Genomic DNA, 21,035 nt, shown 5'->3' with positions numbered 1-21,035 from the left:
CGGGGCCCAGGGCAGGCAAGTTTGTTCTCATGGCTTTGCTTGCCGTTCCTGTCGTAAGCAAATAGCGAAGCTCCTCCACCTAGGATGGGAAGGAGAATGTGACTGGGCGGCTCTGTGGTTTTGCTTGCCCCACAGAGATGGGGCAGGACCTCTGTTCCCTAGTCTCATGTGGGAGGTAGGAACGATTGTGACGGATAAGGTATGGTTTTGTCACCCTGCTCCTTGAGCAACCACTTTTCCGCTCGCTCACGTGCACGTACACCTCATTTAGAAAGTATGTGCTCACCAGAGCCCAGGTATGTGTGGCTGACCTCTGCCGCCTTTTTCTCGTGTTGCTTATGTGGTTGGTCTTTGGATTAGCTGTGCATGCTGCTGCGATTCTTTGGGAGCTGAGACGACTGCAAAAATGTGTCGCTGGCTGCAGGAATCAACTTCCTGAAAATCTCCGACCTCGTTGCGAATCAGGTTCCTGGCCCTCATGATTGTGAAGTCTAGGGTGTGGGTCTGAAGGGGTATGGTGTAAGATTGCTAGCCATCACGCTGACAGGGTCATTTCTCTCCCCCTCCTCCTTGTGGGTGGAGCCAATGGACGTCGACCGCACTGCCACCTGCTGCAAAGAGGTAGTGCTGCATCCTAGTGTAATCAGCAAATCTCTCACACACACACACCCCCAAAAAATCTGCATGGCTCTGAGAGTTTAGGAAATCGGGAATTGGATTTGTTCTCTCTTTGTGTGTTTGTGTTAAAGATGAAGGGTACTAATGCTTCACCAGGAAATCCGCCTGATCCCTGTTCACACCAAGGCGCTGGCCTATGCTTAAACAAGGGTTACAGGAGCTGAAACCTCCCTGGAATTCCTGGCTTCTAAAATGATCCTGTGCAGGCTGAAACGGCTCTGGTTGTTCCAGGTGATGAGGGAATTGCACTCTGCAGGGTGGCTCCTCCTTTTCTGTTCTGTGCCACAAATGATTAACAATGGGAAGGTCTGCCGGTAGAAGATAAATTGAGGGATAGAACCTTACTTTTGCAAGGGTTGGGGTAGCATGTGTTAACCAGAAATTCCAAAATGTTTTGAAAGTACTCTGTACTTGCCTGTTCATGCCCTGTTGACTGTGAGAGAGTGATTGTCAGCTACAGCGGTTGGAGGAGCAAGGGCCAGGACTCTTGGGTTCTCTATCTAGCTCCGTAGAAAACAGGAGGGACAGCTGATTCACTGGTTATACATTCTGTACAGGGGAGGAGGCTTGGCCATGTAGAAAAGAAGTCACTTCCCAACACACATACTTGAGAGGCACGTTCTCCTCGGGTCCATAGCATGGATGTATTGGCTATTTAATTTGCCGTATTTTGCTCAAAATTAATGTGGGTTCGGGGACGCGGTGGCGCTGTGGGTTAAAGCCTCAGCGCCTAGGACTTGCCGATCGAAAGGTCGCGGTTCGAATCCCCGCGGCGGGGTGCGCTCCTGTCGCTCGGTCCCAGCGCCTGCCAACCTAGCAGTTCGAAAGCACCGCCGGGTGCAAGTAGATAAATAGGGACCGCTTACTAGCGGGAAGGTAAACGGCGTTCCGTGTGCTGCGCTGGCTCGCCAGATGCAGCTTGTCACGCTGGCCACGTGACCCGGAAGTGTCTGCGGACAGCGCTGGCCCCTGGCCTCTTGAGTGAGATGGGCGCACAACCCTAGAGTCTGTCAAGACTGGCCCGTAGGGGCAGGGATACCTTTACCTTTTTAATGTGGGTTCATTGGTTAACTTTTTGCCGTCTATTTGCGCATGCATACTTTTTTGCTGCATGAATTTATTTACTTACTTAGTGTATTTAAATTTCCTTAAAGGCTTCCCCCAAGGAGTCCTGGGAACTGTAGTCTATCAAGGGTGCTGAGAACTGCTGTTATTATCATTACCATCATTGTATTAAATTTATTACCCTTCCCCCTAAGGCCCCAGGGCAGACAACAGCATTAAAATGCAACATTGCAATGGCCAAACGAATAGCCTTCCTAATGTTTACCCTGGATGGGGGGTAAGCTGGAGATAGCTGCCAAGTTTCTCCAACACGCAACGAGGACTCGTGAATGTTACACAACAGTGTTTTAATTGTTCGAGGCAGATTTTGCTGGTTTTATTGTATTGAACCTTTCAAAATTTTGTCCATATGTCAATAAAAGGTTTGAAAACATGACAACGCAATATAAAAAACAGTCTGAAGCAACGTAAGGTGGGCTCCCCAAAATATACAGGGCAGAGAGGAGGTCCTTAAAGTACAGATTCCAGAAATCTTGAAGCGGGCAAAGCCATTACTGTTATAATGGCATTGGAGCACTTTGAAATGTGTGGTGCAGCCGCGTGGCCGCCTCCTTCGGGGTCTGCAGAAGAGACGTCACCTGTGGACTCCTTGCCCTGCCAAGTACCTGGAGCCCAGAGCGAGAACATTTTGATTCCGTCCCCTGCTCCACCTTCTTCCCACCTTCTTGCCCGCCCAGGGAATCCCAGGTGCCGAGAGGGGGCACCTCCGTGCCTCCCGTGTCTCGCTGCCGGGCACACGCTGTCCTCAGGTGCCGAGCCGGCCTTGCTGGCCGGGAGCCAAGCCTCCTCATGCACAGCCCCTGCGGAGGAACAGCAGAGCACAGTCTGGCGCTGGTCCCAGGAACTCCTGGTACAAGCCGTGCCTACAAGCCTTACGTGGACAAGAGGACATCCTGTTGGGGAGCTTTTGCAGCTGCCTGTGGGGTGCGGGGTGGGGGGGGAGAGAGGAGGAGGTGGACAAGACAAACTGGTAGTACCAGCCTTGCCTACCCAACCCCTCTCACTCCCCCCCCCCGTTCTGTAGTCACTGTTGATGGTCTTTTTTTAGAAGCCTGCATTGTGTACATGCTGATGTGTTGTGTTTGTTCAAAGGCTGCACGTACACACCGCCCTGGCTTGTGTTATTGTTGGGTCCTTTCCCCAAACGACACTTAAATCATTTCTCTCCCCCCCACCCCGTGTTTCCTGTTGGTGTGATTCAAGCATTTAAGCCCTCTGTTGGCTAGGGGGGGCGGGCGGGAAAGCCTCCAAAAGGAAATGTGTATCAGAGCAGCTGTTCAAAAGGACTAGTTCTCTCTGCAGCGGCAAGAGCTTTTATCGCTTGGGACTGTAGGTGAGGGCTCAGATTGTGAAGCTTTCACCCAAACAAACAAGTGTGTGTGTTTGGAGGGGAGGGTAGATTAAAGCCCTTCTCCCTGAAATCTAGTTCTCTGAGGGAATGGCTTTTGTATGGGTAGGAACTGAGTCCTGTCAGTCTCAGTCTGCTGCCTGAAGCACCCAAGCACAGGTGCAGGACTAAACCAAAGGCACAGGAAGCCTAGCAGAACAAAATGATGGCATTCCTGCCTCACAGTGAAGGGCCTTCTGGCTGCCACTACATCTTTCCCTCTTTTTCTGATAATCAGGGTGTGAGTGCTGTTTGTAGCAAAACAACAGCACCCATGCACAAAAGGGGGGGGTGTCAGCAGACTTAGGGGGACATGGAAGCTGCAGTAATAATAATATAATAATAATAATAATATCCTTAGGTAAAAAAGCTGTGGGGAGGGGGGAAACCCAAAACAGCCTAGTGAGGACTGCGCAACGCTCATTGATCATGGAACATTGATTGTCTATTGAGGGGAGATGGATAACTGGGTACAAAGAGGATGGGGTGGAGTTTCATCACAGAGGAGAGCATTGATGGCTGACTGGAATAGCTAACAGGAACATTCCATGCCACAACATTTTGTTGCAGTTCTTTGTACAGTGGTACCTTGGGTTAAGTACCATATTTTTCGTCCCATAGGACGCTCTGTCCCATAGGACGCACCTAGGTTTTTTGGGGGGAAATAAAGGGGGGGAAATTCCTTTATTTCCCCCCCAAAACCAGGTCGGGGAAACCGAACCAGGTCGAGGAACAGCGGGATGACGGCGCTGCGCCTCCCTGCTGTCCCCCGAGCTTGTGGGGCTGGCCGATGTCTGCCCGGCGCGCGGGGCGCTCTGCTTCAGCGCGCCCTGCCCGCCGGGCGGCAGGCTGCTATCCGCAGCGTGGGGAGCCCTGCGGGGAACTCCTGCAGGGCTCCCCATGCTGCGGATGTCTGCCCGGCGCGAGGGGCGCTCTGCTTCAGGGCGCTCCTTGCGCCGGGCGGCAGGCTGCTATCCGCAGCGTGGGGAGCCCTGCGGGGAACTCCTGCAGGGCTCCCTACACTGCAGATGTCTGCCCGGCGCGAGGGGTGCTCTGCTTCAGGGCGCTCCTTGCGCCGGGCGGCAGGCTGCTATCCGCAGCGTGGGGAGCCCTACGGGGAACTCCTGCAGGGCTCCCCACGCTGCGGATGTCTGCCCGGCGCGAGGGGTGCTCTGCTTCAGGGCGCCGCTCGCGCCGGGCAGCAGGCTGCTATCCGCAGCCTAGACAGCCCTGCGGGAACTACCGCAGGGCTGCCTAGGCTTCGGATGTCTTTCTGAATCCTGTAGAGAGAGAGTGGTCGGTGCGCACTGACCCCTCTCGCTCTCCAAGCTTCAGCGAAAGCCTGCATTCGCCCCATAGGACGCACCCAGATTTCCCCTTCATTTTTGTAGGGGGAAAAGTGCGTCCTATAGGGCGAAAAATACGGTACTTAATTCGTTCTGGAGGTCCGTTCTTAACCTGAAACTGTTCTTAACCTGAAGCACCACTTTAGCTAATGGGGGCTCCCGCTGCTCCCGCACTGCTGGAGCATGATTTCAGTTCTCATCCTGAAGCAAAGTTCTTAACCTGAAGCACTATTTCTGGGTTAGCGGAGTCTGTAACCTGAAGCGTATGTAACCTGAAGCGTATGTAACCCGAGGTACCACTGTATAATAGTTTCCCTGATTCCTCCTCTCCCCTTTCCCTTGCTTTAAAACCAACCTATTTGCAAAAGTCATTTTGAAACTTGCTGTGTTGGGTGGCCCTTGCTCTGAAAAGCGTGGTCAAAATTAAAGGGTTCGGGAACTCAGACTAGGCCAAATTTCATAAAATCGTACACAGACTTTTACGAAAACAAAATTCTACAAGATAGGAAAACACCAAAGAATTACACAGATTAAAATAGCTCAGCAGTAAAGAAAACAACAAACACTAACTTATCCAGCTAATTAACATAAATGCTTACACTTAAATCTCAGTAGGTTGAGCAAAGGAACAAGAAGTTGTCGAGCTCATTATTTCTGAGGTTCTAACCTATTCCCATAAACCAGGCTTAAAGGGGTGATATCACCACACTTGCTTAGGAAAGGAATTATTTTACTGATTTTAAGAAGGCTGCAAGATTGGGCTCAGGTGGGTTTCTTTGGGTAAGAGACCCCACAGCCCTGGCACCTTTTGCCCAAGGAGGCCCATGTAAGCCAATCATTGCAGCCTTTTAAAAATCCGTTCAAACATTTCCTTTCCTAAGCAATCTTCCAAACGTCTCTTGCCAATAGGGTGGTGCTATTAGTTTCTGTATTTCAGTACTATACATTTGCAAAAATGTGTGTCTTCTTGGCTCCACCTTCTGCATTCCACTCGTGCCGCTGCTGCCAATGGGGTATCGGCATGCAAATAAGGCTGCAGTGACTGGCGGCCGATTGGCTGAGCTGCCACTGAGGTCATCCTTTGTTGTTGTTTTTTAATCTAGGCCAAAAAGGACATTTTGTCTTTTGAATTTAATTTGGAAGGAAAAGCGGGGGGGGGGGGAGACACTTTCATGCACACAGATTTCCCCTTCTTCCTTGGTTTGGGAGCAGGTTTATGATTATTTAAATAGAAGGGTGTCCTTTAAACACATTGCAAAGATTTTTAAAAACCTCCTCTTTAAAATCTATCTATATATAAATAATATAGGCTGCTGAGACGTCAGTCCCTACAAAATTGGGGCAGTGGGTGACAGCTGATGGAATACCATACAAGTTTTAACACACACACACACACACACACACACACACACAAATTATTGCTGTTTATTTACTATTTTTAAAAGTGCCTCAATGCTAGATGCTCTACGTGTGAATTAGAGCAAATCCTGTTCACAGGATGACATTGGTGTGTGTTTCATTTTTTTTTTAAATGCATGAATCTTGAACTCCTTCCTATTAATCAACCCTCCCACATTTGAGTTGTGATCTCCCGATAGCATTCATTTGCCTTCACTGCCTAATCTGTGTAGCATTTTCCTCTTGAATTGCAGTTTCCTCCCTTTCCCAATCCTCTTGAAATTGGGGGGTGGGGAAGAGTGAGATTATTCAGTTTGCAGTTAATCCTAACGCTGTTTTTGGGGTTAAGCTGGTTTAAAAAAACCCAGAAAACCGATCACCACTGTGTGCCTCCATACACCTCGTTGGGAAATTGAGAAGAGCTACAGCTCATTGGTTGCGCGGCTGATTTGCATGCATGAGGTTCTAGGTTCAATCCTCTGCATCTACAGGAAGGGCTGGCAGGTACCCTGGAGAGCCACTGCTGCTGCCAGTCAGTGTAGACCTTACTGAATTAGATGGGCGTAGCGCTGTGGGTTAAGCCACAGAGCCTAGGACTTGCCGATCAGAAGGTCGGCTATTCGAATCCCTGTGACGGGGTGAGCTCCCGTTGCTCGGTCCCTGCTCCTGCCAACCTAGCAGTTCGAAAGCACATCAAAGTGCAAGTAGATAAATAGGTACCGCTCTGGCGGGAAGGTAAACGGCGTTTCCGTGCACTGCTCTGGTTCGCCAGAAGCGGCTTAGTCATGCTGGCCACATGACCTGGAAGCTGTACGCCGGCTCCCTTGGCCAATAAAGCGAGATGAGCACCGCAACCCCAGAGTCAGTCACGACTCGATCTGATGGTCAGGGGTCCCTTTACCTTTACCTTAGAATCATAGAATTGTGTAGTTTTGGTCATCCACCCGTGGGTGGTAGGCTAGGAGCTTACTTGGCAATTTCGCTCACTGGCTTTTGCACCGGGAAATATGCATAAATGAAACCAGCCATGCAACATCTGCTGCAGTGTTCAGTCAGGGGCAGGGAGGAGAAATGAAAAGGGAAATGACATCAGATACAAATATAGCCACCCTGCAGCTTCAGCTAAGCCTTTTCAGTTCAGAAATCTTGTTGAAAGTACAAACCACACCAGCTTCCTGATTGCCACCAGTCTCTTGTTCCCAAAATCAGTGCGGTGTTGTTGCTTTCAATTATAAAAATTGCAAATGTATAGACTTGGCCGTGAAAAGCGACTAATAAATAACTGGAGCAAAATAATTAAATAAATGTGTCATTCCAAAGGAATGTTTTAAGAATACATATTCCAGTTATTTATAAACTGTTTCCACTTTTACCAGAATCTTAATGGGTTGTAAGAAGGCAGTCAGCTATGTATATAGATAGAGATAGAAGGTCAATTTTTCCACTTCGGCTATGCCCAATACTTACCTCAACTCTTTGGAAATTGGAACGATCATCAGTGATTTCCAATACTTAACTTACTTCAAATAATCTTTTCTGCAAGATTTAATTTTTCAGCAAGAGTCTGGAGTATTTTTCTTGCATAGTTTAAAAGGAGGAGGAGGAGGAGGAGGGAGAAAAATTAGATTCTCAGAAGGTTGGCTTCTGTTCACAAAGCACTTGCTCAACTTTAGAACTCGGTTAGTTTCTTACATTTGGATAGGAGATGTTTTTGAAAAGTTTGGATTGCCTTATATTGCATTATGGGTAACAAGGAGTTTTGGGGTTGGGACCGCTTATGAGTTAACTCAGCTTTTCATTAAAAATGAGCATTCTGTGATAACAGTCACCTAGATTTTCATGTGTGTACTCTTGACAAAAGCAAATTGAAGATGCATAATGTCCCTCATTACTCCTTCCCCAAATCTGCTGCTCCTAATGGTGGCTGAATTGGGAGCTTGTGACGGCAGGCATTCCCTGTACAGTGGTACCTCAGGTTACATATGCTTCAGGTTACATACTCTTCAGGTTACAGACTCCACTAACCCAGAAATAGTGCTTCAGGTTAAGAACTTTGCTTCAGGATGAGAACAGAAATTGGGCTCCGGCGGCATGGCAGCAGCAGGAGGCCCCATTAGCTAAAGTGGTGCTTCAGGTTAAGAACAGTTTCAGGTTAAGTACGGACCTCTGGAACGAATTAAGTACTTAACCTGAGGTACCACTGTATTACTGAGCTCTTTCTTCTTCTCCCTGTTTCCACATAGCATCTACAATTCAGCTGCAAACTGAATTGCCTTCACATCTTTTCCCTCTTACTTTCCTTTCTGGAGGTCAAAGGCAAGGATGCATTCCCACCCCAAAATCCCAGGAATTGTAGTTTACCCCTCGAAGCTACAACTCCCAACAAAATTCCCTTAACAAAATTCCCAGGATTTTTGAGGGGGGAGAGAATGTGCTTTAAATGTATGGTGTGTCCTCAGCCATAGTAGTTATTGTTGGATAACTACTAGAGAGTTCAATTCCCTGTTTTGCTGTGAAGCTCACTAGGTGCGTTAGGTGTTTTTTTGAGCATGACAAACATGGGTTGGCATGGGCTGCAGTGTTAGAAACTGAGATATGAAAGCATGGAGCTAAATGGCACCTTAAACCTGGGTTATGGGCGCAACAATGGAATGTCTAAGCACGCTTTTTATAGCGAGAATACAAAGCTGAAAATGAATGAACTGCAGCTAAAATACTATGTTCATTTTTCACATGCTCTAGTCCTTCCCACCCCCCTAATATTCATAAGAGGGTCTCTACTCCAGTCTTCACAGAGTACAGTCATACCTTGGTTCTTGAATGCCTTGGTACTCGAATGTTTTGGCTCCCAAACGCCGCAAACCCGGAAGTGAGTGTCCCGGTTTGCGAACGTCTTTTGGAAGCCGAACGTCCAACACGGCTTTTGCGGCCTTAGTTGTCGAACGGACTCCCGGAACGGATTAAGTTTGACAACCAAGGTACGATTGTAGCTGGAAGTGGGGAGGCGGAAAAAGGTCCTCCTTTCCTTCAACTCTGCAGTTTTGACCTGAAATCTTAGGTGCAGTAGTGCGCCCAGAGCTCAGAAACTGCTTGCGCTAATGAAATTCTCTATTGCAACATGTGCCTAGAACAATGGGAGTTCCAAACGCTGGTGGGCTGAGTTGCTGGTGGTGGTTTGGCTTCTCTCTTTTGACCTCCTGCTGCAGAGTCATGCCGGCTCTGGGGTGAGCGTGCTCCAAAGGCCGAGGCAAAGGAGAGCATGGGAATCTCAGGTCAAGAAGGGGCTAGCTATGTCTCCACATCTGCATATGTGTGTGCGTATGTGTTTGTGTGCATGGGGAACCTTCTTCCCAACCCGCTTATCACTTCTGCTGCTCTCAGATAACATAAAGTGAGACCACTTGTACTGCTCTCCTCGCCTCCTGGGTTCTTTAAGAGGTGTGGGATGATGGAACTGGAGCTGTATGAAGCGAGAGGGTAAAGTTGTGTGTGGCGCTTGGGAAAGCTTTTTTAGGGAAGTGGGCTGCAGATTCGGATAAAATGCTATAAGGCTGGCAGGTAAAGAGCCACGCAAGGTTGCCCTTCCCCTGATGAATCCACAGTTCTGTTTTGTTTTAAATCTCCTCTCCCCTTCTTTCTTCTCCACAGGTGGCCGGATGGGAAACGTAAAAGAAAAAGCAGCCAATGTTCGGTGAAAAGCAGTATGTCAGGTAAGCCACCCTTTTCAGGCTGTTTAAATTTGTAGAATCCTACCTATTTGTCCGGCTCCCACCTCGCTTGCATCCCTGATCGCTCTGCTTAATCAAGAATAATCAAGAACAAAGTGGACCGCAGCGAGCGGAGACAAGGCCTTCCACAGCCACAGGCTTGCGAAGCCGAATGCCTCCCAAATGACTCGAGCAAGTGAGCCAAGCCACATACTTCCGAGCTAGGGAATACATAGATATGTATTTGAGGCAGTTTGAGCTGACAGATTAGTCTCTTTCTGGCACCCCTGCCTCCAATCAAACTACTATTTAAGCCTTGATGCTACAGCAATCTATCCCTCAAGATTCCTCAGAAATATTTTTAGTGGTATGTGACTTTTAGTTCCACACAATGGTTTCTCTCTATAAAGTTGTGGCAAAACCTTCTCTTGATGCCCCAGAAAAAAATACATATTAGAGGGGAAAGGAGAAATGCAGGCGGGAGGGGTGGGGAGACTTCATTAATGGAAACAAGTGATGCCCCGAGACTCCAGAATATAAATAACAGGATATCCTCCCGAAATTTATCCAACTCTGTCCTTGAACCCATTGAAGTCCTTTTGATGTTTTCCACTGGCCCAGAGAAGGAGGTCACGGGGCAGCTCAGGATATCGGTTCTCAAACGGCAGAGTCTGCAGCCGGAAGATAAACCACTAAAGGGCTGGGGGGTGCAAGAGGTGAGGCCACAATGGGTCATGGGGCAAAGGCGCAGTGATGTGCGGGTTTGTGAATGAGAGTACTCAGCCGGATATTTGCTTCTTAGGATAAAAAGCTCCCCATTGGTCTGCCACCTGCTCAAGTCAGCCACCCTCTCCCCACACAGATACACATTCCAAATCAAATCATTTTGATTCCCATCTCCCGTTAAAACCTTCAGTTCTTCAAAGTTCTCACTTTAATAATACCTGAGGTTTCTCCCCCGAAAAACAGCAGTAGTGGTTGTATTGCTATTATTATGGCTACTGTTATTACTTTTGCTATTATAATTATTATTATTACTGCCGTATTTATGAATCGCTTCCCATGAGGCATTCACAAAGCCGCGTACAATATAATTAAAAAAGTTTATTAAGTGGTTACATGAATAAAAACAATTGCACATATAACAATCATTTTAAATAATTTTAAATTATTTATTTATTTATTTATGTTGTAGACTGCCCTATGGTCCCTTGATGAAGGGCTGTATATAAATTTAATAAGAGCAATAACAATTTTATTTGTAGAGTGCACACACACACACACACACACACACACACAAAGCAACAATAGCACATGTGTAGAATCAGTTCAAATCTCATGCAGATACCAACTAGGATAAAGATCTCCATTTAGAAGACATGCAGTAGCTCATTTTACAACGAAAGGAGCAAGATGCTACGAGGGAGAGAGGGAGGGGAGGGAGGGAGGGAGGGAGGGAGGGAGAGAGAGAGAGAGAGAAATACCAGGGTCAGGATTTTACGTAGCAGGTCCAAGGGGGAAACCCTGGAGAGGAGGGGACTTAGGCAGCTGTGGAAAGGCAGGGGCCTTCAGTCTCCCCAAATGCTTCATAGGGGCAAGACCTACCAAAAAAGAGTTACTGTGCTCATTAGGCCTGACACATCCTGTGCAGATCCAGCTTTTCTAACCGCTTGCTGTGTGTGATTCACTGCTGGTCCGCTGCTGTCATTGTGGAAGTGCCCTAGTTCAGTGCCAGAGCACACCCACTGGGTGCAGAAGGTTCTCCAGGTTCAGCTTCTGTGATCTCCAGGGAGGGTCCTATGTTCAGCTTCCCCATGTGCCTATTCTGTCATCTCCCATCTTGAATAGGTCTGTTCCAATGGAAGCTTCACTGTTTGCAGTACGTCCAGCATTACTATTTTCCTTTTGCTGTTTGTGGGTTGTGTGGGAGGGTTGTGCTGGTCCTTCCGGCCTGCTCTAAAGGGCAAAGACATCCCTTTTCTTAGAAGAGTCATTGTAAGGGGCTGGGTCCATGCCCTGGTTCCAAGGGAAGGCAATACCTTCTGTGACCCTTGAAGGACACAGGATCTCATGGTAAAATAAAAATATAAATCCTCCTTCTCATATTAAATGCATGATGTAATGTGTGATGTGGGTGGCAGTCACATATGGCATGCAGTGTGTCATTTGCAAGGGCCATGCATACTAGTTTATCTTCTGTGGCACACATTAGATCGTAACATGCCTGTGGAAAGTCCATTAAAATGCCACGCTAAAGAGGATTCCCTGTTCGGTGGCTGTGTAAATGGGATACCTTTTCACAGTTTGTTTTTCGTCTCATGGAAGCCGATTTTTCAGTCTCAAACGTGGAAATGTGAATTGGTCTAACATGGCTGCAAATTGTGTGGTCTCTTGGGGAGGGGGAAAGCATCACAGCAGAACTCGGCGCTTTCTCTTCCTACCCAGATGCTAGCTGTCTTGCTGGCAAAGGAGAGGGGAGGGCTTCTCGTCTTCCCTCCTGCCCCCCCCCCCCCGGCACCAAAAGCCATCATGCTTTCATGTTGCTAACAGCTGTATTCCAGATGAGTTTAAGACCTTGTCTTTCTTCTCTCACATCCTCATCCCATTGCCTCCATCTGGAAAATCACACAGGGTTTGAGGGAACTTCTGGCTCCTAAACTACAAGGGCCAATTTGCGGCATGATACTTTCCCCAGCAGGGATCTATACTGGTGTAGGGAAACCATGTGTAAATTTGTCGTGTGTGCACAAAAGTGCACAAGTATGTGTGGCTGTATGGAAAACGTTGCGTCAGAACTGGCCCTCGGCCAACTCTTATCCTGTTTATCTTTTGAGAGAAAGCTCCAAACTCCACTCACCAAACACAATCACTGGTGTTTCTCACAGAGAACATGCGGCACATCCGTAACATGCATGTGTCGTTTATATACTGATATACATACATCAGAACCCCCAAGCATGTGCAATGGGACATTTTAAAGAAAATCACATCTTTCATGTTTGCTCCCAGATGCTCTTGGCACTCACTCACACACACATCATATAATTCTTTATAAATTCTATAAATCGGCCATGAATTCTATAAATCGGAAAAGGCCAACGAAACAGAAGGGCCAAGTTGAATGTGAGCATTTGTTGGCAGGAAATGGGAATGTGCAGGCAAAAGAGGCTTTGGGGAGGGGTAAGGGATTGTGGGCCAAGCAGGCCGAGAAGGTGGCCTGAATTTTGCATATTTCGTTTGTTTATTTATTTGGATCTCTCGCTCCTTCCATCCAGTCTCGGATGCTGCAAATATCTAAGCAACATGCCACTGCTTTAAGGCAGCTGAGACCTAGGCTTTATCCCCCTCCACACAGGCATACCAATGCCGCAAGGGGGGCACGTCCCCTTTTCCGTCATGGCTGGGTCATCCTAGGGTCATGTGGAGGTGCCCCTTGCCACAACCCTAGACAATAGGACATTGTGAGGGCAGGGGGTGAACGAGAGAACACAGCTCCTTTTCCTGGAAGGGGGCAGAGGGGGCACCTTCATTATCAGGGCTGATGAGGCCCTGGAGGGTAAGCAAGGTTACGTGAGTTGGGGGTGGTGGTGGCAGGAGATAATTGGAAGGGGGGGGTCGCAGGCTGCTTCCTTCCCCTTCAACAACCCCCCACAAGCCCAGAGATAAAGAGCCTTTTTGTGGACATACATGGCTGTTGTGTTTTCTGCATGAAAGCAGCCCTCGTTAGCGGTACTTTAAATAGCCTTTCAGAAAGACTAACGAAGCCTGGAAGTGGGGGGAGCAGACAAGGACAGGCCTTGCCATTGCCCCCTCCCTCCTGGAATGTGGGGTCAGAGGGGATCTTGAGAGCCATTCAGGCCTTGGGGTGCCTGTGCTGTGAGGGGTGGACCGCAAAGAAGGCCTGCAATCTTCATGTTTTGCCAGCGAAGCAAAGCCAAGTCAGATATGAGGCAGCTTACAAATTAAAGTTGGGGCAAATACTTGTATCCTGCCATCCCCCCCTCCATGAAAGTCATATGTGGTGTTGTCCCACTTTATGTTCATAACAACCCTTCATTGTAGGAAAGTCAAAGCAAACGGCCCAAGTTTCGCCCAGTGAGCTTGATGTGGCTGCAGGTAGATTTGAAACCAGGTTGACCTGGTACAAGTTAGCATTCATAAAGAGAAGAGTAGCTCTGAGCATATGCTCAGATTTCCAGAATGCCCTTTCCAGAAGACCTAGTCAGAAAGGGTTTGGGAGGAAGTTGTAAGGGCTTCAGGAATGATCCGTGACTGCTGAAACATGAAACGGGGCTCGCCAGCAAAGCCTCTCTCTGGCCTTCCTTGCTCCATATATGCTCCACATATACAGTCACCAGCTTTCTCACTCTCCAGCTCTGTCCCTGCTCTCTGATCCTCATTCACTCCGCTTGTGCTTCCCTCCCTCTTAACAGTGGTCTAACTGGGAGGTCACTACAGCATGGATCACTGAAGGCCAGGCTGACCCAGGCCCAGGAATGGCTGCAGCTGGTCAACCAGCCTAAGCTGGGCATAAGCTCCCCTTGCCTAAGTGGCTCCATGACAAGTTGGAATCCAGGAGTGATCCCAGACTTTGAACCTGTTCCTTCAGGGAGAAAGCCATGCCTCCCAGGATAGGTCATACACCTAATTCCCGGATACAGAAGCCATCCGCTCACAGCATCTCCATTAGCCCCCACCCAGCCCTTCACCACTTCCAGACACCAGTCCAGCACCTTCACACTTCACAGATGGAATGGAGAGAGAGACCTCCAGACAGCAATACAGTGGTACCTTGGTTCTCAAATTTAATCCGTTCCGGAAGTCGGTTCCAAAACCAAAGCGTTCCAAAACCGAGGCATGCTTTCCCATAGAAAGTAATGCAAAATGGATTAATCCGTTCCAGACTTTTAAAAACTACCCCTAAAACAGCAATTTGACATGAATTTATCATCTAATGAGACTATTGATCCATAAAATGGAAGCAATGAAAGCAGTCACACAATCAATCAATCAATCAATCAATCAGTAGCTGAACTGGGTTCCACACAGTCACAAAAACGAAAGAGCCACAAAAATGCAAAATAGATAGCAAAAACAGACAGACCTCAGCATAACACTCAAAACAGAAGTGTGGCACTCAAAACGGAGCATGTTCTACTTCTGAAAAAAGTTCGCAAACCGGAACACTTACTTCTGGGTTTGCAGTGTTTGGGTTCCAAGTTGTTTTGAGTACCAAGGCGTTTGAGAACCAAAGTACTACTGTAATGTGGTAGCATGGGGGAAGCATCACAGGACCATTAATAAAGCAGAATAAATTTGCCACTAAAGCAGTGTTACTGTGCCAAAACCACGTTGCAGAATACACCGGCAACACAACACCCATCTGGAAGGGCTTGTAGTGTGCTAACCTTGTGGTTTTGTGCAGCTTGGTTGTGTTGCTTGTGTTTCTAAAAGGGAGGCGACTTTGAGAGCTGCGAGTGGCTAGTAAAGTGTGTTGCTTTTAAAGATGTAAAATTGTGATATGGCCCCTTTGTGTTTCAGAGGTGATATGGGTCTAGCCAGCAGGTAATGATGACCAGTGAAAGAGAGTAAGGGTGGGCAGGCCCATTGAAGTCTGGTGTCTCCCAGTTCTGTATTCCCCCTTCCAGCCCTGATCTCTCCATTCTTGTTTTCTCCTCCAGGGTACATCCCTAGCTACTTGGACAAAGATGAGCAGTGCGTTGTATGTGGAGACAAAGCCACGGGGTACCACTACCGATGTATTACCTGTGAAGGCTGCAAGGTAATGGAAACATGGGAAGGCCATCTGGCCCGAGCGGCTCACTAGAGGGTGAATTCTCTCCTTTGACTTGGTGCCTCTGCATGACCCCAGGCAGCTGCCAAGGACGGCACCGCCCAGGGCTTGGGTTTTTTGGGTGCTGCGACTGATGGGAAGCATTTTGGTCCTTTTTGCAGCCGGGGCCAGAGGAAGGCTGTGGGTGAGCCTGGTGCTAAGTGAGGCAGGGGAAGGGTGTGGAAGGTTTGAGCCAAATGTGTGAGCAGCAGTCGCTCAGAATTTCTGGGCCAAGCTTCACTGAGATATATAGAAGGATAAACTAGAGAGTGAAAAAGGAATTGATATGTCTTGGCAAACTGCAGTGTGGAATGGATAAAGCCAGATGTTTACAGTGATGGGAGCTAGACAAATTAATATTTTCCGTGGTCTATGGTTACATTTCTTAATTTGTTGACTCTTCTTCTGTTCCACATTTACCTTACTGATCTGTCAGCTCCCCCACTGCCATCACCCTCCCCCAGGATTCTTTTCACCGCCTCTCTTGTGCTCTTTCTCCAAGGGACTTGGGAGTGGGGACTGTGTGGGGTTTCCCAGCTTTCTCCTCACCAGGTTAGGCTGGCAGGTAATGATTTTTGCCCTGTGCATTTTATAGATGTGTAGGTGTTTGAACCCGCATCTCCTAGGTCTAGGGCCAACTACCTAGCTGCCACCACACCACAGTAATGACCGTATGTCACTAGCATGCTTGGGGCTGCATAGGACACAGTCGTGATAAACTTTTCTGCCCAAAGTGTCTGCAAGTCAGTACAGTCGTACCTTGGATCCCGAACGCTTTGCGAGTCGAATGTTTTGGCTCCCGAATGCCGCAAACCTGGAAGTGAGTGTTCTGGTTTGCAAACGTTCTTTGGAACGCGAATGTCTGATGCGACTTCCGATTGGCTGCAGGAGCTTCCTGCAGCCAGTCAGAAGCTGTGCCTTGGTTTCTGAATGTTTTGGAAGTCGAACAGACTTCCGGAACAGATTCCGTTCGACTTCCGAGGTACCACTGTATTAGGTGGACAAAACCAGAAGATTTGGAAGTAGAGAGCATGGATTCACAAAATAAGTGGGGATGGGGTAGAGTAGAATTAAAAGGCCCTTGAGGGACAGGTGAGATGTGCCTGAGGAGTGGATCAGGAAGGACTTTACTGGAGGAGAGGACCTTGACAGAACAGAGAGGGTTGTTGCTGCAGGCAGAGTGCTCAGATTAATCAAAGGCAGGGAGATGGGAGAATGAGCCCAAGGGGCCTGGTTAAGAACAACCCAGCAGTTTTGGGAAAATTCAAATGGCACCCCACATTCCATAAATGCAACTCACCATGGCATCCTTTTGCGCAAGCCTCATTGCGGTGGGCAAGAATGCTGCCATTTATTTTGTTTTTTGTACAGCAGAACTTTCTAGTGGATTGTGTGCCTCAAGGGTCAGATCCTGTGTAAAGCCAGTGTGGTGTAGTGGTTAGCATGCTGTGCTAGGTCTGTGAAGACACCGGCTCAATGTCTCCCCCTCTTCCCAATCCACAGTGCCCAATGGGTGACATTGGATCAGTCATACCCTCTCAGCCTGATCCACCTCACCATTGGTCGGTGAGAAGACAACATATGTGTCTATGTAGGGGAGAGTCATGCTTGCTAGCTTGAGCTCGTTGGAAGAAATCTAGGTTACGAGTGTAGCTTAATTTAATGAAATACGTACACGTCTCGCTCAGCTGCCCTTAATGGTGTCTATAACCTATGAACTGAGGTGGCCGCTTTGCTGTATGTACCTTGTGGGAGTGTCAACTCCAGTTGGCAAAAGAACTTGTGAGAAAAGGAGCAGCATATGGAGGAAGGAAACAGCAAAGAGAACGGGAAAATAGAATCCACGCTGAGAAATAGAAGGAGGTTGTGCCAAAAAAAGAGAGCGAGCGAGCGGGAGAGTACTGTTTCTTCTGTAGTATTGACTTCCAGGCATTACTTTTGAGTGCTGATCTTGAGATTTCCCAGCGCAACATGTGGTTTTCCCAGGCAAGAGATTTGTTTTATTGCACTGTATTAACGTCAGTTTTGTGGTGCTGATTATGACTTAGTTAGGCACGGGGTCCTGTTTGCAAAGAGGCACCCCTCATTCCAATGCCCCCCTCCTCTCATGTCCTCGGCACATGGTGAGCCTTCCCGGGTGATCTAAGGGCACTGGGCACTGGGAGGGGGGGTCTTAAAAGGGCCCTAGTGGCAGGGTAGAAGAGTCTGGCGTTAATATAACAGCATGGCTGGATAACCAGTCATGCTGGGCCCCTAATGAGGGAGGACACATTTTAGGACCAAACTTAAGTACGGTAAGTGTGTGTTTAGCAAATGAATAAATCACTCCCACATGCCTATATGTAATAATAATAATAATAATAATAATAATAATAATAATAATAATAATAATTAATAATAAATAAATAATTCTATTATTTATACCCCACCCATCTGTCTGGGTTTCCCAGTGTGCAAATGAGTGTTCATTGGAGGGCGGGGTTAAAACCTCCCCCTCAACTCGGCTGCTTTAAATCCTTTCTCCCCAGCTCACTTCCACTATTGAACCCAGGCAGACAGGAAATAGCTGGGAAACAGTTGAGTGCAATAGTTTCCAATTGATGGAACGTGACCAACAAACTGCTGTGCCCTGACCTAAAGTGGGTCTCTTGCCAGAAGCAGTGCCCCTGCCCCCCCTCCCGCACACACATTCTTCTTTGAGAGAGAGGAAAGAAAGAGAGGACAACAAAACTAAACAAAAAGAGAAAAGGAAAGGCAGGCATGTGCAGTAAAAGCAGGCAGAGACAACTCAAGACCTCTCTGTTCCTGAAGCGGAACATTCAAACGACAGAGATTTGAGCTGCCCCTGATTCTTACCCCAGAATCTACTGACTACTGCAGATTGCCAGCCCTGGGTGCAGGGCGGAGTGCAAGATGGGGTGCTCCTGGCTTTGAAAGAAGTTGAAAAACTAGTGGCAGCTTTGAGTCGCCGTTAAAGGTTGTACAGTGGTACCTCGGGTTACATACGCTTCAGGTTACGTATGCTTCAGGTTACAGACTCCGCTAACCCAGAAATAGTACCTCAGGTTAAGAACTTTGCTTCAGGATGAGAACAGAAATTGTGTTCCGGCGGCGCGGCGGCAGCAGGAGGCCCCATTAGCTAAAGTAGTACCTCAGATTAAGAACAGTTTCAGGTTAAGAACGGACCTCGAGAACAAATTAAGTACTTAACCCGAGGTACCACTGTATAGAGAGAGAGCTAGCAGATCCAACCCATGAGGCACAACCTGCTGAGACGTTCTCCAACATACACCTAGACAGAAATGAATGGGAGCAGTATGAGAGCACAATAGGGGGTGGAAAACATCCTTGTCAGTTGTGCCCCATGTTGATGAATGGGAGGCCTTTGGGGCAGCCCCAGGACTTGTAGATTAGAACCACAGATTAGATTAGAACATGGGAGCGCACCACCTCAACTTCCGCAATAGAAAATCACCCATTTGCCTGTTGGACTTGTATTTCTGCGATGCAAGCCCTAATACGCTTGGCGTTGGTGGTTAGAATGGGCAGGAGTCCCCTTGGAAGTGCCAATAGGGCCTTACCCCGTTGGTTAGAAAACAAGACCCGAGTGGGTGGCTTGGAAAACGGAAGACGCTCCTTCCTTCTCAGGACTGCCTGGTTCTGATTCTGCTCTTCCCCTCTGCAGGGCTTTTTCCGGCGGACCATCCAGAAGAATCTGCACCCGACATACTCCTGCAAGTACGATGCCTCCTGCGTCATCGACAAGATCACCCGCAACCAGTGCCAGCTTTGCCGATTCAAGAAGTGCATTGCCGTTGGCATGGCCATGGACTGTAAGGGCGTTGCGCCCGCTATGGAGGGATGCGAGGGTTGGGGAAGACGAGGGAGGGAGCGGTTGCAACCGGGGATCCCATCACGGAAATAAATGTAGCCAAGGATGTGGGGGCAGGGAGGGGGCATGCTGCTTGTTCCAACATAGAGTTGTGTGGGACCATCTATTAATCCCAATGTAATTGGGGCCATTGTTGCAGCATGAGAACCCCACGGGCCGGAGTAAGCGGCCTCAGAATTCCGTAGGCTGTCACAGGAGCCGGCCAATCAAATGGCTTCTTGTGAGGCCATTCAGCGCATTGGTTAGTGGGCTGCAGGATGCGACGGGCGCCACACAGAGTTCTGATTGGCTGTGTGTGAGGCCCCACTGCCCACTCATGCCTCTCCATTCTTCGCGCCCCCTAGTGGTGCTGGATGACTCCAAGAGGGTAGCCAAGCGGAAGCTGATTGAAGAGAACCGGGAGAGGCGGCGCAAGGAAGAGATGATGAAATCCCTTCAGCACAGGCCAGAGCCAACCACGGAGGAGTGGGAGCTGATCCACATCGCCACGGAGGCGCACCGCAGCACCAACGCCCAAGGCAGCCACTGGAAGCAGAAGCGGAAATTCCTGGTAAATGGTGGAGGCGGGTGTGGCAGGCAGAGCCTTAACCAGGGGTTGCATGTATTTGTCAGAATTGATCTGGTGCAGGATCCCACATAATCTCTTCTTATTATTCCTTGCTTTCTTTTTGGATTAACATTTCCTGGCTCTTCTTCCCCGGTTTCTGAGCGTCCATGTCTTTCCCCCAACCTTTGCGTGCGCGCTCACAGACATTGTGAAAATCTGGCAGAATAAAGGGTGCCAAATGAGCAGATAACAACAGGTATATCTTGTTTTGCATCAGGGCTGGGTTACGTGTCTGTGTGTGCATGCAAAGTCCACGTAGCTTTGCTTAACACTTTCCTTTACTTTGTGTTTTTGTTCTTCTTCTACCATGCGTAAGCTAGGTTCTGTAGAGAACAAGAAGTAGCATGGTTACTACCTAGGGAGCTAGCCATGCATACGGGCCACTTCTCCTGCATGTCTTCCTAATCCTGTGGAAACAAATGCACAATTTTATGCTACGCAAATGGTTTAACACAAGCTGGAAGTACACATCTGGCCCAAGGTATGCTCATGTTCTACCCGGCTTGTTATTTGCTACAGTGGCATACTTTGCATATACCGCTGAACCATGGCTTTGTGCTTCATAGGGAACCCTGCAGCTTTCCCTGCTTTCGTCATGCTGCTGCCATGCTACTGGGACCAAGCCATGGTTTGAGTTCGTATTACATCCGAACCCAGGCTTATGGTTTGTCTCACTCTAGACAAACCACAAGCTTTGCAAGCCTGGGTTTGGACATAACACTATAACCAAAGTCAAGATGTTCTGGAGAAAACACCAACTTCCATGCAGTCTTCCAGGTTAAACAATTATTACTATTACTATTACTATTATTAGTTATTACTTGTATCCCCACCTATCTGGCTGGGTTGCCCCAGCCACTCTGAGCAGCTTCCAGCAGAATATAAAGAACACACGCTACACGCTCCTTCGTACCTAAAGTAATAATAATAAATCCCCGTGCATAGAGATCTAGCATGCCAGGAAGAAGGATCTATCCTGGCCTTTTCTTACATGCTTACAAAAATAAATGAATGCTGGTGTGGTCTCCTATTAACAGGACAGAGAAGCAGGTTTCTCTCTTC

The 21,035-nt window shown here is 48.2% G+C and overlaps 1 protein-coding gene across 1 annotated transcript in view; it reads left to right on the top strand.

Moving 5' to 3' along the window:
* The window catches only part of THRA (thyroid hormone receptor alpha), a 115,331-nt gene that overhangs the window by 84,413 nt on the left and 9,883 nt on the right, over nt 1–21,035 (top strand). Inside the window, exons 3-6 of the mRNA XM_053363446.1 lie at nt 9,583–9,644; nt 15,323–15,423; nt 19,160–19,307; nt 19,711–19,916. Coding sequence (XP_053219421.1) covers nt 9,583–9,644; nt 15,323–15,423; nt 19,160–19,307; nt 19,711–19,916 — 517 coding nt within the window. The remainder of the gene's footprint in view (nt 1–9,582; nt 9,645–15,322; nt 15,424–19,159; nt 19,308–19,710; nt 19,917–21,035) is intronic.

The sequence above is a fragment of the Podarcis raffonei genome, chromosome 13, assembly GCF_027172205.1.
Source record: "Podarcis raffonei isolate rPodRaf1 chromosome 13, rPodRaf1.pri, whole genome shotgun sequence".
In the NCBI taxonomy this organism is placed as follows: domain Eukaryota; kingdom Metazoa; phylum Chordata; class Lepidosauria; order Squamata; family Lacertidae; genus Podarcis; species Podarcis raffonei.
This window is presented reverse-complemented; position numbering and strand designations above follow the sequence as displayed.